This window comes from Hypanus sabinus, chromosome 8, assembly GCF_030144855.1.
Source record: "Hypanus sabinus isolate sHypSab1 chromosome 8, sHypSab1.hap1, whole genome shotgun sequence".
Lineage (NCBI taxonomy): Eukaryota > Metazoa > Chordata > Chondrichthyes > Myliobatiformes > Dasyatidae > Hypanus > Hypanus sabinus.
The window spans coordinates 151428119-151447843 of record NC_082713.1 but is presented as its reverse complement, the minus strand read 5'-3'; the positions used below and the strand labels follow the sequence as shown (position 1 = coordinate 151447843).

Here is a 19725-nt window from a genome sequence, read left to right as displayed (position 1 = left end):
AGTTAGAAATGTACTCACCAAATACTTTGACCCATAACTTACTGAATAAATAAGTATAATCACTTTGCCCTGTTTTCTGTCCTTGCTCGTATGAAGGTGGTTTACCTAATTATGCAAGTACTTCTCTGACAATAGATGAGTAACAGCCTAATGTAACATTGTTTGGAAATACAAGATAACACTCATGCAGACATGTTTTATACATTTAACGAGGTGCTTTATTAATGCAACAATGTTAGTCAGTTTTCCAAAGTTCATCGTCCGCCGGGTCAATCTGTCCGTGAACTCCCTGTAGGTTGCTACCGTACGCTCCAGTATTTGTTGTTTTTAGTTTTAAGTTCTCCAGCGCGAGAGCCAATGGCTGTCCGTTGTTTTAAGTTTTCTCGTCTGTAACTACACAGATGCACACTTTCACACTGAGATTTGACAGCAAACATGTCGCTTGTTTTCTGTAGATGTGTCCTGCGCATGCCCAGCAGGAGGAGATTCGCCGAAATCTCCGTTTCAGTGTGGATAGAGATATTTTCAAAAACGCATAGTGCGGACACCTATCGTTTTTACACAAAACCAGCATTTTCAAAATTTTCCGGTTTAGTGTATATAGTGTTATAGTTTCCTCCAAAATTTTGGAAATGTATCAGTCATTTAATTGGCTGTAAATTGCTCCTGCTTCTAGGAGAATCGGAGGAGTTGATGGGCGCAAGATGGAATAGATTGTTATATAGAGAAAACGAGTGGGGGAATGGAATAGTTGAGAATGATTTGAAAGCAGATACACTCTTATGGACTAAATAGCTTCCTTTTACTTTGTAAGAAAACATGATGCTTGCAAGCCTGCAGGGGTTACAATCAGAAAGAGGGTGGCAGCAATGAAGGAAACATTTTGTCCATAAACGGATGGGTAATATTTTCCTTGAGTCACTAATTGAGTGTAAGTTCATGGAACATCAAACACTGAAGGTATTGACCAGAATCTGGTCAATATCGAAGGTACTGAGCATTGATTTCTCAAACTTACAGTAATTGCCCCCCAGCCCCCTTCACCATTCCCCATTCCCATTTCCCTCTCTCACCTTATCTCCCGACCTGTCCATCACCCCCTCCCCTTTCTTCCATGGCCTTCTGTCCTCTCTTAGCAGATTCCTGCTTCTCCAGCCCTATATCTCTTTCACCAATTGACAGCCCTTTATCTCTTTCACCCATTGACTTCCCAGTTCTTCGCTCCTCCCTCTCTCCCAGTTTCACCTACCACCTACTATACTTCTTTCTTACTTCCCGTCACCTCTTACACTGACTTCTTATGTCATTTTTTTCCCGCTCCTGATGAAGGGTCTCGGCCCGAAATGTCGACTGTTTACTCTTTTCCACAGATGCTGCCTGGCCTGCTGAGTTCCTCCAACATTTTTTGTGTATTGCTTTGGTTTCCAGCATGTCAGATTTTCTCTTGTTTGTGATTGACCAGACTCTTGTGCTCACACTGACATATTTGCATTCATCAAACAAGTACTGGTTACCGGGGTTGCTGCCTCACATTTTTGAAGGTAAATTAACTATTGTCATTGCTTACAGAAGCTAATGTGGTTCCCACCCCCACCAACATGGGAGCCAAGCATTACTGCTAATTTTAGAATGAATTCTACTTGTATGGTGCAAATTAAAATCAAATGATTGGACTTTTCATCATGTGATTGAGTTAGGAATGTAGGAATGTTTAGGAGTGGAAGTACTTGTGTTGATTGTGAGTTATTTATACTATAGCACGCATCAGTATCTATCTGCATTGATTGCATTCCATATTGTACAAAAAAAATCTCCTCAGTTGTCCAGAACATAGTAAGAGCAGGCATATAGATTAGCTTTACTTCACTTGTGAGAGTATTTTCCTAGGGTTTTATTCCGTCGCTAGATTTGTTAGCAGCTGAAGTTGCATTTGGCAGCCACTTGCCCGAGGCATGAAGGGAACTACCACAAAGACCTTGAGTGGCTGCATCCAGCTTTAGCTACCATCAAAGGCAATTTGATAAGCAGGCTCTTACACTTGTGGTTCCTACTGCTCTGGGGCTGCAGTGGAATTATACTGTAGAGTCAGAATCAGGTTTGTTGTCACTAACGCAAGTCATGAAATTTATAACTTTGTGGCAGCAGTGCAGTGCAGGCATAGCAAAATAAGTTACAATGAAAATAAATAGTATAAAATAATATACTCTGCCAAGGTAGTGAATGGCGATTGATCTTGCAAGTAAGGAATTTGAACAGGCGCAGTTTACCAAATGGTTAATATCCGTAACTGTAAGTCAATTTTGTACAGAAATGGCATTACTCAGTTCAAGCTTCAGAGCAGTGTGTTGACAGGGACCATGTTGGTCTCCTTGTGCTCAAGTAAATAAAGTATGTCATGAGCACAAGCTTTCAGAGTCCAGTTAATTGGCGATGGCTATCAGACAGAGGCTATTCTGTCATTTAAGGATTAATCTTGGATTGCTGTTCCCAAGATATCTTATGGATCTTCAGTTAAATAAAAATATAGCATTACTTTGATCAATCAGCAAATTTCTGTAATGTGTGTGTCAGACCACATTCTTGGATATTTTCTCAGTCCCATAATATCATTTACTTGTGCACTGCTGCACATGTTTTATTTCTGTGTCAGTGTATGTCTCAGTGCCAGTTTCATGTAGCGGACTTGTGCCTTATAGAAAATGGTAAATCACAGTCTCACTTCACTTAGCACTCTTAGAATTAGGGAAACTTTTTAAAGAGTGATGCAGTTTGGATCCAGAGCTGTGTCTTTGACGGGAGTAAAGACAGCTTTCTTTGGCCCTTTCCTGTGTATTTAGTACAGAATATTTCCATAAAGTAACAAAGTCAATGGTTTCATTGCTTAATGAGGGTTGTATTAGGTTTACACATTCTTAAGCTGTGATAAATTATAAAATAGATGTAGACTTACAGATATTTGAGATTTTTTTCTTGGTATACTCAATAAAATGTTGAATGTATCATATTTTGAAATTGATTTAAACAGACCATTTTAGTTCTAAATAAAGCTGTTTGCATAGATCTGGTCAATAGCAGCATGCTTTATTTGCACTGCAGAGATTGATCAGACCAAAGCAGAGAGCTGTTACCTTCAGTTCAAGATACATTTGGATATAGTTCAGACTGTTAGGGTGTGTTAAGGGACTGTTAAGTATTATGTTGCTCAAATAATTACAAAGCTAAACTTAAGGGATATTGTCTTTCAAATACTTGAATTGCATTGAATAAGTGTTAACTTCGCAAGAAGGAACAATAGTCTGAAGATACAAGTAAAACACATAATTTTCACTGCTTTCCATAACAAAATAATGATTGGAGTAACTGAAGCAAGTTAATAGAAACTGTTTATTATTTTTACTGATCTTGGGCATCCATTATGTTTTGTGTTGTTATCCAGCTGATTTTAACTGTTGTTTCATTGCAGAAGATTTTCTTCCCACGAAATTTCAAACTGTTGTTTGTTTTTGGTTCAAGGTTTATCTGTGGCACTACAGCTGCTACATGGAGATATTGATCAGATCCGAAGGGAGTTCCCGGTTTTGTTTACAAGAGGTGTGGCTATCACCAGAAAATTAGGCTTCTCAGATATTATAATGCCAGGTAGGTTTGAAATGCAATCCAGTGATAATCTGAAACTATTTTGTTTCCTCCACAGTGCTTTCATAGTGCAGAAATTGCAAAAAAAAGCCCCATCAGAATTTACGAATTATTTACGAGTTTTACAACTTTATTTTTAAAGACTTTGGCTTATCAAATAATTCATGTATGTAGGAATCAAAAAGGCTAATGTTATAATGGATTAAGTGCAGTCCCATTCCAGAATTTTGTACATAAAGCTGACATTTAAGAACAGTACTGAGGGAATGTTATACTGAAAGTTACACATGATCCTTAGCACTCTATATAGTGCCTGTCTGTCCAAATGTCTCTTAAATAGTAATAGTTGCCCTATCAGTTATATCTGTTGTCATATCTGCTTCTAGTAATATCTACTGTCATTTCTGTATATCTGCTGTCATATCTGCTTCTACCACTCCAATGTTCCAGGCACCACCACTCTCTCTGTTTTTTAAAAACAAAAATCTTCTGCTTCACAAATCTTGTTTAAAGCTTTCCTCCTCTCACCTTAAACCTTTGCCCTTCAGTATTTGACTTTTCTAGCCTGGAGGAGAAAGGGTATTGATGCCTCTCATGATTTTGTGTACTTCTATCAGATTGCCCCTCAACCTCTAACACTCCAGAGAAAACAAACAAAATTTGACTATCCTCTTCTTACGGCTACAGCACTCCACTCTAGACAACATCCTGATAAACCTTTCCTACACCTGTTCAAAGCTTCCATATCCTTCCTGTAGTGTGGTGACCAGAAATGGGCACGGTATTCCAAACATCGCCTAACTGCTGATTTAAATAACTGCAAATGAGTACTGAATTTCTGTATTGAGTGCCTCGACCAATGAAAGTAAGCATGCCGTATGTCACCTTTACCACCCTCTCCACACGTGCTGCCACTTTCAGGCAACTGTGGATTTGTATCATGAGATACCTCTTTACTCCAAAGGTCCTACCATTTACTGTTGCATTTGTCCTCCCAAAGTACAACACCTCACACTTGTCCAAATTAAACTGCATCTGCCATTTCTCCACTCAGCTTTTTGACTGATCTATGTTCCTTATTGGTCGACAACCTTCCTTCCTTCAGGATCGGCCTACCATTATGAGGCTTGTCAACTGAAGTTGGCAAGTTTGATACAGAGCTCAGAAGGCTGTAATGTGGCCAGAGAGTTGCAGTGTTATTCCCCAAGCTTTCACTGAGCTCCGTTACAACAGTGCAGGAAGCCACAGGCAAGCCAGAGTTAGATGGAGATCTAAAATGGCAGAATCGGGAAGCTCAAGTTTGCTCCTGCTGACTGAACGAAGATGTTCCACAAAGTGATCAGCCAATCGATAGAAGGCAGACGACGTTATGAGTACCGAATCCGGAACAGTAGATTGAAAGTGCAAGTGATTTGCTGCTAGGGTCCCTGGTTGCTGGGAAGAGAAGAAGTGAAAGAATTGGGATTTCTAATCTTTATCACATTGTTATTGGGAAGATCATTTTGTGCTCAGTACTCCATTGACTATTGGTCACTTTCAGTCATTTCTTCTCTTGAACAATACATTGCTGTCAAAATGTTTTTTTGTAGAATATGGTTGCCATGTTTTGAATGGCAAGTGAGTTTGATAGACCAAATGAATTATTCCTGTTCCTATTTTTTTTGTGTCTTATGCGCTTATACTAACTTACTACTAAGATATTTGTCCCTGTTAATGCTGTATAACATTATTGACGAGCACACTTGGTTATTAATTCTCTATTAACTGATATTGTAATTATTAATTCTACATTGGCATTTAAATCCCTTCTCTGATGAGCCACCTACAGAGGTATTTTAGAATGGAGGCGTAACCTGGTGCAGTCACTGGAGTGTATTTCCAAGCACAAGTGTTAAAGAATTTATGCATCTTGGTCAGCTGTTGATAGCTTCCTTAAAGACTCCAACATCAGAACGTGATTCACAGAATATTCTGCCAATGTCTGTAATTTGCTGTTCATTGATCTAAATTTTGTCTTTTGTTCTTAGTACACTCATTGTGCTTCATCTCCTCTCAACCCAACAACTCCTTTTATCTTACCAAATCTTGTTTTCTACCTTAAAAAAACAACCAAAAAGTTTCTTTTTGAAATACTACCATGAGTAGTCACCTTTTTTTGGTGGGAATCTATCATGGCAATGATATGCAGTGTAATAGCACATTAGGTTTTTCCTGTTTCTATTTTCTTAACAGCATGCATTTACAAACCATCTTTTACCAAGTTGTGATTATGCTGATTAATGGTCAGACCACACTTGGACCATAAGACATAGGAGCAGAATTAGGCCAATTGCCCAATTGAGTCCATGCCGCCATTCCATCATGGCAGATTTATTATCCCTCTCAATCCCATTCCCATAACCTTTGACACCTGATTAATCATGAACCTGTCAATCTCCTCTTTGAACATACCCAATGACTTGGCCTCTACAGCCATTTGTGGCAATGAATTCCTCACATTCGTCACTCTCTAGCTAAAGAAGTTCCCCCTTATCTCTGTTGTAAAGGGACACCTTTCTAATTTGAGATTGTGTCCTCTGGTGCTAGCCTCCCCCACTGTAGAAAGCATCTTGTTGAATTTGTTTAATTTCACCATATTACATTTAAACCCCATTTTATATGTTGAGGCAATTTACCTTAATCTATGACATCAAAGGGGATGGCCCATGACAGCTGATTGTAACAAATCCCAGTTGCACTCTCAACTTCATAATAAAATTGCTTCGAAATTTACTTTTCAAGTAGTATGTAACAGAAAAAAAAATCATTGTTGCTGATGTTACCAAATTAAGTTGAAGTAAAAACCTTTGACGCACTGGTTAATCAACCTATGCTTTAAATATACCCAATGATCTGGCCTCCACAACTGCCAGTAGGTATGAATTCCATAGAGTCACTTCCCTCAGGCTAAAGAAATTCCTCCTCATCTCTGTTCTAAATGGATGCTCCTCTATTCTGAGGTTGTGTCCTCTGGTCTTCAACTCGCCCTCTATAGGAAACATCCTCTCCAGATCCACTTTATCAGTTTTTTGATAGATATTTGATAGATTTCAATGAGGTCTCCCCTCATCGTTCCAACCTCAAACGGGTGCAGGCAGAGCAACCAAACACTTCTCATGTTAACCATTTTGTTCCAGAATAATTTTTGCGAAACTCTTCTGGATCCCCTCCGATCCTCCAATGCCAGCACGTATTTTTTTTAAGATATGGGGCCCAAAACTGCTCGCAAGTGCAGTCTGACCAATGCCTTAAAGCCTCAGTATTACATACTTGTATTCTAGTCCTCTTGAAATGAAATATTGTGATCAATTTTGAGCCCTTTATCTAGGAAAGGATCTGCTGCCATTGGATAGAATGGCAGAGCAGACTCAAAGGGCTGATTGGCCTAATTCTGTTCCAATGCTTATGGTCGTATAAAGACCTGCAAAAGAATTTTGGTTTTAAATCTGGATTTTCATTTACAGCTTATTTTAGAACATTTTTTTTGAAATCACTTGCCTGGTAAAGAGCCTTCCCAGATGTGATAAATTTGCTAATAGCTTGGAAATGTAGGGTTTAAAGAAAGGGATCTTATTTTAGTTTCTATTGAATATGTTAGGTACTATATCCTTTTTTGCCAATCATGGCTTTGTGAACATTAAACTCATTTGGCTATAATAAAAACTGTTATAACTTGGGTGTAACCCTAGATGATCTCCATGCTCAAAGAACCTGTTTCCTGCACAGATTCATCATTAGCCTCTCCAACATCACCTGAGCCCTTGGTAGAATCCAGCACACTCCTACATTCAGTCATAGCACTGGAATCGCGTTGCTTATATTGTGGTGTGAACTTTTAAGAAGTAGCTACAAAGCAAGCACCTGCTGGACTACATGCTGACAGATGGGAGAAATAGGAGAGTATCAATCGGGGGCTTCCTCTGAGATTGAAAACGCGTTTCAGCATCCAGGTGCTTTCCAGGGAAACAAAGAACATTTTCATGAGAATCTCACAGTGGAAGTTATTGCCTTTTGTGTAACTCTTTTAAAAAAAACAGAATATTCATTCAGTCAATATGAGATGACAACTTCCACCAATAGAGGGCAGTGGATTCTTGTTATCAGTAAAATATGCAAATATATTTTAATTATTACAGATCTGGGGCATATTATACTTGGGATGCATTGGAGCTATACCTCCTGACAAATTTTATCCATTGAATTTTGCATAATATGAGAGGATTTTAAAAATTCATAGAAGATATTTATGCATTCAGAGCTCACTGGGCAAATTAACTGCATTATGTGACACAGAGCAGACAAATGTAGGTTCTGAGCTGTTAATGTAGTTGGAAAAGATTCCAGTCTTGTGGGGGTGGATTGTAATATCAGTAGGGATTTGAACTCTTGCAGCACAATATCAAGGTGGGACTGACTATTGGCCAGTGCTTTATGGGCTGCATTCATGCCACATCAGATGCAAGATTATTTCATATCCAACAAGGAAATAGGAGCTGCACTATTTATTTCCAGGTATTAAAGACTGGGAAGTTATCTTACATGGAGCAATAAGTGCAAAATAAGATTAATGATGTAGATGCGGATAGTGAGACCCAGGGATTCTGATCTATAAAACTTAAAATATCAATTGCTCAAAGCAATGATCCAAATCTTGGTAAGTGGGCTCCTTGCCTGTGGCCCTGCTATGCCAGTACTGCAGTGAGTGATGCTGTAATAGCTGGTAATGCCAGCTGTAAAACGTAATGGAGTTTTGTTTTTTAAATGCCTGGGCATTGTAAATAATCCTAACAAATAAAAATTGAACCAGAAACGCCCATGATATCTATGTTTTGTAAAATGAAAACAATTAAAATAAACAATTACTTTCCCCTTTGCTTCCGAATTGACAATGTAACTAAGATCATTAAAATCAGTGGAGTTTCCATTCCCGCATTAGCTCAAATCTGGTGCAGAATCAGAGAGGCAATTTCCTCTAGTTTAGGGCAGAGAAGTCTAAATATGATGAAACCCTGTTCCTAAGTGCAGTGTAAAGCAAACTTTTAGGGTTCTCAATCCATCTGTCTATCCAGGCAACCACAACATTGAGCTCATTCTATAACCTATGGATTCACTTTGTAGGACTCTCCAACTCATGTTTTCAATGTCATTTATCTATCGATCCCACCCCACAATTTCTCATACTTTACTCTGGTTGTCTGTCTTTGTGTGTAGTTTTTCATTAATTCTGTTGCGTTTCTTTGTATGTGCTGTAAATGCCCACAATAAAATGAATCTTAGGATTGTATATGGTGATGTGAGTGCTTTGATAATTCTACTTTAATCTTTGAATTTAGAACTTTGAACTGTAGGCAAGCAGCACACGAGGAAGTCTGGGTTTTGCTGTGGTTTCAAATGGTTGATCACGGTGAAATTTGTTTGAAATGGTAGCAAAATTTGGCCCATTTACAGAAATGAGAGAATATTATTGAAAGCAGTATTGGAGTGAAGTAAGGGCTATGATGATACAGAATAATAACGATATCATTAGAATTTAGCACCTCATGTAAATGAGGGGCTTAAAATGGTTGAGAAAATTCAGCAGGGATTAATTGGGCTGATGGAAGCTTGGCAATTCATTAATATTGAATGACTAGTTATTGAGACTACTTCCATTGGAGCAGACAGTTCTGAAGAGAGATAGAGTATTGCTCCTTAAATTACCACAAATTATGCTAAAAGGAATAGTAAAATACTGTTTTCTTGTTGAGTTCATGTCAAGGTGTCAAAGCTTTAAAACCCAGAGGCAGCAGGGTGCTTTGGAGAAATTTTACATTTTTGGATAACTTATTTTTGGAGAAAAACTAGACAATGTTGAAGATTATGTCACATGGAGAGGCACAGGACAGAGTAGCTTTTAAGGAAAGATAAGTAAACATTTGGAACAGATGCTATACAACTCTGGGAGAATGCAGTAAATTCATTTTGCATCCAGTATGAAGTGATTCAAATATCTACCTTGCTATAAATGTATTATTTGACACACACCAATGTTTAATAATTCATGCACAAATAATTTCACCATTTTGTGGATGCAAAAGGTCTTCTGCAACAGAACTGTTTCCCAGTTTATTGCATAGTACTGAGAACTGCACTTTACGTAAGTCATTCAGCTGCCTGAAAGGGCTTCCAGTTGGATTGTCCTTGGTCTGCATGGTTTGTTTTTCACAGCTTTTGCATTACATAACACGGAACGAGAGATGAAATGTGTACATTAATTGAATAACCCATGACTCATGTATAATTAATTACCACAATTAAATTTTTGTCTCATAAATGTCATTTATAACTGTTTTTATGAGTGATGTGCTAATGGAATGTTCCGTGAAATTCTAGAAACCAATCTCTTTGTTGAGAGTTAGAGGAAATACTTTGTGTTCTGGAGCTTGCCTGCCTTTGATGGTGCATGGATTTGTATGACCCCCTGTACAGGCTCAGTTGAAAATGAGAAAAATCTTTTTTTTTTAAAGAACATTGTAATAAAATGTATTTTTTAATACAGAACTTTTTCTGTTACTCACTCAGGTGACATCAGAAATGACCTGTACATAACACTGGAGCGAGGGGAATACGAGAAAGGAGGCAAGAGCGTGGCCAGGAACGTGGAAGTAACAATGTATGTTTTAGATAGCGAGGGGCAGGTATTAAAGGTAAATAAAGATTCTATCCTTACTCCTTTTTGTTCTCTTTAAACAATTTAAGCATTATATTTTCCACAATTACCTGCTACAATAGTTAAATTTTGGAAGGGGAGGATGGGAAGTGTTTTGTGTCAAGATTGATGACAATATTGGTACGAATGAGAATTGTGCCCTGGAATGGTTGGATCAACCTGTTCCCATTATCGGCTCCTCAGTGACTGCCTGTTCCTCACCAATTTTGAGAGGGGAAGCCAGGCTCACAAAGATAGAAAAGTAATCAAAGAAGACCTGAACAGGTGTAGGTATTTCACCTCATCAATCTCTTACCTTACTCATTTGGATGATGTCTATTTTAACTCCGTGTACTTGTCTAATTGTCTGTCAAAAATACATCTATTCCAGCAGAGCATGGCTATTAGTTTAAACAATGTTTTCAACGATGAAGGTTCCCAATATTCTCTGCCTTTTAACTCTACCGTACAAATGTACTCACTGTCATTGAGTCCATTCAGCCAAGCTCCCTTGTGCTGGGCTACTCCATCCAAGGAAATAGCTCGCTGAATATTTCAATTGATCATATAGATATTTCTGTTAGATCACCTCATAAATTTCCATACTAAAACAGCACTGGCCTTATGCATGAAAATAAACTTGTATTTTACATATTTTGGATTCTCTCATTCTAGTGAAACTCTCCATTCCCTCCAAGCCCATTAATTTCTCCCTGAGATGTGTTGAATCGAATATCTACAGGGCTGTAAATACTGGGTTATGGCTTCCATCCCTAGGTAGACCAGCGCATTTGAGATTTAAAAACCACCATTATTTTTAATTTTTTAAATTCATTTTCTGTTCTTGCCACAAGATTTCAGGTTGTTTTGTACTTCCACTCTCCACATCTTTGCTAATTCATACTTCCTATATTTTCTTCAATTCTTGCACCCATCTAGCTCTATATTGCACATAACTTAGCATGATTAATAAACTTTAATGTACAGCTTTGTTTTTTTAACTTCAAAGTAGTCTGTACACACAATGAAAAGCCATGTCTGCATTTCAAATCCCCACTGAACAGCACCAGTCACGTCCTGTACCTTTGTGTGCAGATGTATCTTTCTATTATTTCAAAAATATATTTTCTTCTGTACAGCTAATACAATTGGGATGTGTTTCTCACTGCTACATTTGTATAATTAGTTCAAGCCATGGTCTTACAATGGGTCATTGCCACATGTGTTTCTTCATTTGACAATGAAACCATGAAGCTTTTGAGAGACCATTTCACTGGCCAGTGGTGTCAAGTTGCTAGACTGTGTTCCTATCCCTTAGAGCCTTTATAGGCTGCACCAAGCTTCATTGCAACCCCAGGCACATACTGCTGCATCTTCAAACCTAGACTATTGGCGGCATTCACTTGTAAACTCCTTGCACTGCTAGATCAAAGGGTTCAGGGCAGACTGAGGGATTAGGGACAAGTTTAGGGATGACCTTCCTGTGGCAGTTGATATTTGTCTCTGTGTATGTCCATAATTGGCTAGGCAATGTTACATCTGGTCAATCTTGCTGTATGCTTCCTAAACATGGACTATAACACCAGAACTCCAAAGAAACTTAGAAGCAACAGAAATGTGGTTTCTTAGAAGAATGCTGAAAATATCATATCGAGATAGGGTAACTAATGGAGACAGTACTCCAACGTGCCCATACAAAAAGAACTTTAATGAGAATGTTAAGTGAGAAGAAACAATTTCCTGGGCCACGTCATCAGAAAGGGAGAAATAAAATGCCTTACATTACAAGGCCGTATGCCCGGGAAATGCGGAAGAGGAAGGCAAAGAGGAAAATATATGGACATTGTGAAAGAACTAACAAATCTAAATGTGTGAGATATCATTGACGCTGCGAGGGATCGTTCAATGTGGAGAGCCATGATCGCCCATGCCTGTAACACACAAGGCACATGAAGAAGAAGTATGTCCATAAGAATAACCAATAGTTCACAGACTTGTCTTAAGCAACTGCTCAGTCCACAGGGAGGACTGCATCAGAGAGTCCACAGTTCTAGTCGTACCACAGCCTTTGCAAACAAAATACCAGAGGATCTCTGCAGATTTGGCAATATCTTTGGAGGGAAGTGATGTTAAGGGTCTTGGCCAGAAGTGCTGACTGTTCATTTCCCTCCAGAGATGCTCCCTGACCTGTTGAGTCCCTCAAGCATTTATGTGTGTTGCTCAAGAGTTTCAACATCTGCAGTTACCACAAGGGCAAAATATAGTGGGACTGAGGCCCCAATGGTGTATGAAGGATTGATGGAAAGGATGCCTCTCAGTGTCAGCCAAGTGAAATCTTAGCACTCGTTTGTGAGTTCTGACACATCAGCTCTGCACTTTGCTCTTGTCTCTTGGGAAATTCCACTCAAAGCCAGTGAAGTCCCTCCATTTTCTGGAGTGACAGACATGTTCTGATCCTGGTAACTTCTGTGCCTTTTCTGAAAGTTTTTCTGAAACGTATTCAATTTTATTAGTTCTTTAACTTATAAGGAGAAAATGGTGGAAACACTTAAGGGACCATGCTGCATCTGTGGAAAATGAATCAAAATTTGAATACCCTTTGTCTAAAGGGGGAAGGAGGCAAAAGAAACTTAAGCTTGAGGAAAGTGGGGAAGGCAGGGATGTTTCTGAAATAGTGACAATATGGATTATCTTTAAAAAAGTTTATCTGATCATTGAATGAAAGGGATTAGGTAGAAAAATTCAGAGATATAAAAACACTAGACAAATTGATTGTATTAGTTGTGAAATACAATATTGAGCCATACAATTGGGGGTAACTTGATTTCTGTCATCCATTTGTGATATTAGCTCAGATTGTTTTTTCTTTTTCTTTTACCTCTGGGAGGCTGGGATGTCTATCCTAACCTGTTGGACATGCCTTCCTGCCCAACATTTTATTAATCCTATATTCCTTATGCAAATTTGCACTCTCTAACAGCTTCTATTTCCATAATGACCAGATAAGCTTATTTACCAATTATTTTTATGGTCACCCCACTCCACCCAATTGGATATTCCCCCCCCCCCCCCCGAACGCTGCAGTCTAATGAGCTTTTCTCTCCCTCCAAGATCTGACAAAAGATCTTCAACCTAAAATATTAACTTTATTTATTTTCCCTGCAATGCCTCTTGGTCTTTTGACTATTTACAGCATTTTCTGTTTTGATGTTAGGATTCCAGCATCTGCACATTTCAATGTTTGATTGAACTTTTTATTTCATCCTTATCATCCAATGTGAAAACAATGCAAATTAGTTGTTTAACAGAATTTTGTTGATTCCATTTATCATGTTTCTTGCATTGGTCATATGACATTTTTGCGAACCTCTGGCTCTCGGCTAACTTGCACAAATGCTTTACATTACTTTTTGATATCACTCAGTATTTTTTCATGCCCACCTTGCATGCATATGTTACATTTTGTGTCACTCTCTGTCCAGGGGAAACACGAGGAAATCTGCAGATGCTGGAAATTCAAACAACACACACAAAATGCTAGTGGAACACAGCAGGCCAGGCAGTGTCTATTGGGAGAAGCACTGTCGATGTTTTGGGCCGAGACCCTTTGTCAGGACTAACGAATGGTCTCGGCCCAAAACGTCGACAGTGCTTCTCCCTATAGGTGCTGCCTGGCCTGCTGTGTTCCACCAGCATTTTGTGTGTGCTGTCCAGGGGTATATGTGTTCTTTGCTTTATTTCAACGATGTTTAGTTTAATTGTATCATTTTGCTTGTTCACCTTGATTGTTTAATTACACAAGTGGATCTCTTGCCCTTTAGGGGTTTGTGTCTGTCTTTTATTGCACTGATTATTTATTTAACCATCTCCCACTGCTCATCAGTTAATAGTTCTGCCCAGTCTTTTGTGGCCAGTTTCTGGCTAATCTCACCAATATCAGCAGTACTTAAATCTCAACACTTAGTTTAAGATTTCATTTCTCCCTCCTCAGTGTAATGCTATATATTACCACTTAGTGATCGCTGGGTGTTCCCCTGACATTGGATTATTAACTAATTAAAGTTTATTTCTAATCATTAAATCCAAAATGGAGTTCAATTATCTTAGGCAACTGTAGAATGTTAATTTTGTGTTTAATAAGATATGCCATGTTACATGAATGTGGTATTTATTGTAAGCTGCTCTAAAAAGGCTGATTTATACTTGTGCGTCGCATCAATGCCGTAGATAATGCGTACCCTACGCTGTACCTATGCTGTACCCTACACCGTAGAGTGACATGCGCCTCTCCAGAAAAGTTACTTGCACGTCGTGGCGATGCAGACCGCAACAACTGCAATTGGTCCGCTTGGTAGCATCGCATTTCCGGTTGCCGCTTCTCCGCCATCTCTGTAGGCTGCGCGTACACCGATGCGAAATAGATGAACCAAATCGTCAAATCTACCTGCCGACATGCGAAAATGTTTGAAATGCATTTCCTCGTCCATGTCTCTCATGAAGAAACTCAACACAGTGGCATGGAAACCCCACCGCCAACTAGCGTTTTAGCGCACACCAATGCAAGCTCGCTACAATGTAGAGCGACACAGAAGTGAAAATCAGGGTTACAGCGTAGGCTGCGGCATAGCCCGTATGCACAAGTGTAAATCAGCCTTAACTCAGTAAAAGGATTAAACAAGTAGTGGCAATCAATATATTTTCAATAAAATGCCAGGAGAGCCTGTTTTATTGCTTGCTGTTCATGTTTTCTGCAACTGGTTTTCTATTGGTTGTATTTTATAAGCTGCATTTTATAAGATTGTGTTCCCATTTTATGGGCAGAAATGTACAAGCTTCACACTTCCTTGACCTTGAAAACATTTTTCCTTCCTCCCACAGGATTGTATTTCACTAGGATCTGGAGAAGTGCCAGTGAGTGAGCATCACTCATTTGTGCTTTATCACAACAATAGCCCCAGATGGGGTGAGCTGCTGAAGCTTCCGATTCCCGTGGATAAATTTCGGGGTGCACACATCCGCCTGGAATTCAGGCACTGTTCCAGTAAGCATTGTTACATCATTGACTTGCACTCTGAATAGCCCAAGTACTGTGATCATGGTGATCTGCATGTGTGAAATTAAGCAACAATGTCTGATATAATGTAGCTGGCCTGCCGAAGAATCAATTAAAATATATAAAATCTCTCTGCTTATTCTTCCCTATCACATATTTCAAATTAAGGGCAATGTTTGCCAAAATAGTTTGGTAGACAAAGTTACCATTTGATTCCAAGAATAACTTGAATATCTGTTAAAGGTTGTAGAGTGACCTATACAAAGTGCCGGATGAACTCAGCAGGTCAGGTAGCGTCTATGGAAAAAGAAACAGGCAATGTTTCAGGCTGAGACCCTTCGGGAAGATTTCAGGAGGGTAAGGAACACAAGCTGGCAGGTGATGGGTGAAGCATGGTGGGTGGGGAAGGGGTGAATGAAGTAAAAAGCTGGAAGCTGGTAAGTGGAAAAGGTAAAGAGCTGAGGAAGAAGGAATCTGATAGGAGAGGAAGGTGGACAATGGGAGAAAGGGAAGGAGGAGGGGCACCAGGGGGCAGTGATAGGCAGGTGAGGAAGAGGAAGAAGGGGAGCCAGATTGGGAAAGAAAAAGAGGGAAGTGGGAGGAAGAATTACTGGAAGTTTTATGTTCATGTCATCAGGTTGGAGGGTACCCAGATGGAATGTGAGGTGTTGCTCGTCCAACCTGAGAGCGGCCTCATCATGATGCTAGAGAAGGCATGTTAGGAATGGGAATTGCATTGGAATTAACAGTTAACCACCAGGAAATCATGTTTGTTGTGGGTGGAGACAAGGTGTTTGACAGAATGGACTCCAGTCTTCGTCATGTCTCATCAGCTTAGAGGTTTCCAGGTGAAATGTTGACTCACCTGGCAGGACTTTGGGGCAGTGAATGGAGTTGACAGAGGAGGTGAATGAGAGGTGAATTTCCAGCATCTGCAGAATCTCTTGTGTTTATTATCTGTGAAAGGTTAATGGCTTATTAAATTTGTTCCAACCAGAATCAGTGGTGACCTGATTAATTATGAAATTACCTAAGATTGTATAGTGTACAATAATAGGGTGGAATGAATATGAACATTGATTTCCAAATTCAGTGAGCTAATTAGGTTATTTTCAGTTAATTTTGTGCCATTAAAATCACTTTCAGATGAGCCTGTACCTTTAAAATGAAAAGCTACAGACAAAATGTATATTGTTCACATGGTTCTTTTTAAAAATCTCCTCATTATTAGGGTGATGAAGGCTAAATGATCAGAGCCATATTTTTGTAGGTAAAACAATGCTACTGATAATTTAAAAATAGTTAGCATGTGTACATCTATTTCCCTTGCCCATATTGACCGTAGATTTTGTTTGGAATAGAGGAAAAAAAACAGTAAAGCACAAATTCTGCTTTCACCAATGTAGCAATGATTCTTCATCTCATTTGCATCATGTTATATAGAGGGGGAGGGTGAATAATCAGTTTGGCACTTAGAAGAACTTCAAATTCTATTTTGGGAATATACCATTTTAGTCTCTCCAAATCTAAATAAAACTGTGTCCCATGATCTGTGAATGTGCTGATTTTCAAAAGGTAACTGCACGGTGAAACTGTTCCACAACCGAACCTGGCTTTGCATTTAACAACAGCAAAATCCGTAAGTGGTAGTGCTGCCGTTCTCCCAAATAAAAACAAAATAATTGACCTTTTAATACAAATCATAAGTGCATTTATTATACATTTATACCTGTTACTAAACTGGGAATGGCTCTTATTCATGATGCATTTGCCTTAATATTATTGTATCAATCATGAGTGACTTTTCACAAGATGAGTTGCATTAATCAAATGGTTCTTTCATTTATGTGGAAACTGTTTTGATGCAATGCTGCTTTGGCAGGACTCAAATTATCACAATGCTGATTCGTGTTTGTGGAATGTGATGTTGTTTGCCACACGGCCTTTCTCAACCAGCATCACTACCTAAACATGCAATTAAACTATGCATCTTGGATCTGTTATCAAGTACAAGAGAAACCATGGAAATGAGATTTGAATACACTGTCTTTGATTGTGGATCAACTAATTATAAAACCTATGGAATTGCAAAGTGGATTAAAGGCTGGTTGAATTTTAGTAACAGTACTGCCCTCGAGAGAGAACATTTAAGATTTCCTGAATGATATTTGTGATCCCTGCAGGCTCCTTTATTTTTTACCTTTATTATTTGTTATGTTTAAATAAGATTTAGACTGAATTTTCCTTGAGTGTTTTTATAGTGCACAAGCATTGGCTGGTAGATCTTTCATTACAGTATTTAAGTGTCCTTATTTTGTTCTCAGCAAAAGAAAAAGGGGAGAGGAAACTTTTTGGGTTCTCCTTTGTTCCACTGATGCAAGAAGATGGCAGAACATTACCAGACGGTATTCATGAGCTCTTGGTCCACAAGGTAAATTGCTCTTTGAGTTCATCTAAATAACTGGATAACAAGAGTAAGCTATTTTTTGCGGATTATTAAGTAGTGTATGAGACAAGGTTCTATAAATAGTCGTGTTACCTGTTTGTTTTTTTGTTGGCATAGGCTCTTTCAGCCAGTGAGCTGCAGTTGACAAAGCATTAGTCACAGCCGATCAGGCGTGGAACCATTGACTCAGTTGCTTGCTGACATCTTGTTTAATTGGTTGCTGTATGGAGCTGTTATTTTTCCCCCTAAGGCAGAGTTAGTTATTGTAGTCCCATTGGCACTGGTTTGGGCAATCACCATTTCCTCAAATGCCTCTTCATAACTGCTTAACTATTTGGTAAAATCATTACTGGAAGGCACTGTAGGTGAAGTCCCAGCAAATCTGTCAGGGTTTAACATTTTAATATATCAGTTTTCCAGAACTGGTGATGTTGTGTATAGACATATAAAACCAAATGATTAATTCTATTCTATGTCCCATCATACAGTTATGAGTTCCTAACCTAGGTACCGATTCATTAATAAAATGCTTACAGTACTTTTGGCTACATAGATATAAATCTGCAGTAAATGAGCTGTCTGCATGACCTGAAATGCTGCAAGTTCTAGTCAAATTTGAGAATAATGTAATACTGTAAGTTATTTTAATGCGAGTGACAAGTCAGATAAAACTCATGTTTTTATCTTGCAGTGTGAAGAAGGCACAAACTTTCAGGACCCTACTCGCTACCTCAAACTTCATTATTGTAAAGGGATCAATCAGCCAGTTAAAGCTTCCAAGGAGACATTTTGGATCTCATCATTTCTGTGTTCCACTAAGCTCACTCAGAATGGTGAGGAGATGTTTTCCATGTGCAATAAATGGATTTTCTACTTTAAAAAATTTTCATGTGATTTTTGTGATACTTTGGGACTCAGTTTCTATCCATTGTCTGTGTGGAAAAGGTTCAAATAATGCTGAAGGGGCTGATTCTAGGATTTGCAACTCCAAAGTTACATTGACTTCCCAAAGGGAAGTAGTTCTCTTTGTGAGGGACCTGTACATCATGAATGACTGAAATTGCACATTTTTGACATGCCCTGGCACACAGAGCTGTGGCTGTAAAGTTAACACCGGCCCAATTAGCAGCGGGAGCAGATCACAGCGACAAGGTTTCTCGCAGGTCAGCCATGCTTGCTTCAAAGGAGAGCTTCCTGGGTGTTTGGGCTCATTCCGGCAGTCCCATCAGTAGGAGGAGCAGAGCACAACGAATTAAAGTATGGAAAGGACAAGCGGGGGTGGCTATTTTTGGTGGTAGGCCAGTGGTGAGAGTAGGAGTGTCAGGCTTTGGCTCAAAGGAAGCTTCAGGAAGTTTCTGTTAAGGTTCCCATTTTTTTTTTGTCTCACTGTACCTAGTGCAGTAAATGGCCATTATGTGTTCTTCATGCCGGACGCTGGACTCCTGAGAGACCCAGATTCTCTCAGGGAACTACATCTGCATGAAGTGCATCTGGCTGCAGCTCCTTGACGACCATGTTAGGGACCTGGAGCAACAGCTGGATGACCTTCGGCTCGTACGGGAGAGTGAGCACATCATCCACCAGAATTAAAGGGAAGTAGTCACCCCAAAGCTGCAGAGGCAAGTAGCTGGGTGACTGTCAGGAGATATGGAAATGTGAATTTGCAGTTAGTGCAGAGCACCCCTGTGACCATTCCCCTCAATAATAAGTATACTTTTTGGATACTGTTGTGGAGGATGGCTTCCCAGGGGAATGCCACAGAGACCAGGTTACTGGCACTGAGCATGGGTCCATGGTGTGAAAGAAGAAGAAGGAGGGACCAATAGTGATGGGGGATTCAATAGTCAGAGGAGAAGACAGGAG

The 19725-nt window shown here is 39.2% G+C and overlaps 1 protein-coding gene across 1 annotated transcript in view; it reads left to right on the top strand.

Moving 5' to 3' along the window:
• The window catches only part of dock4 (dedicator of cytokinesis 4), a 370374-nt gene that overhangs the window by 177078 nt on the left and 173571 nt on the right, over positions 1-19725 (top strand). The window contains exons 13-17 of the mRNA XM_059978246.1: positions 3514-3639; positions 10237-10361; positions 15242-15404; positions 17741-17847; positions 18554-18695. Coding sequence (XP_059834229.1) covers positions 3514-3639; positions 10237-10361; positions 15242-15404; positions 17741-17847; positions 18554-18695 — 663 coding nt within the window. The remainder of the gene's footprint in view (positions 1-3513; positions 3640-10236; positions 10362-15241; positions 15405-17740; positions 17848-18553; positions 18696-19725) is intronic.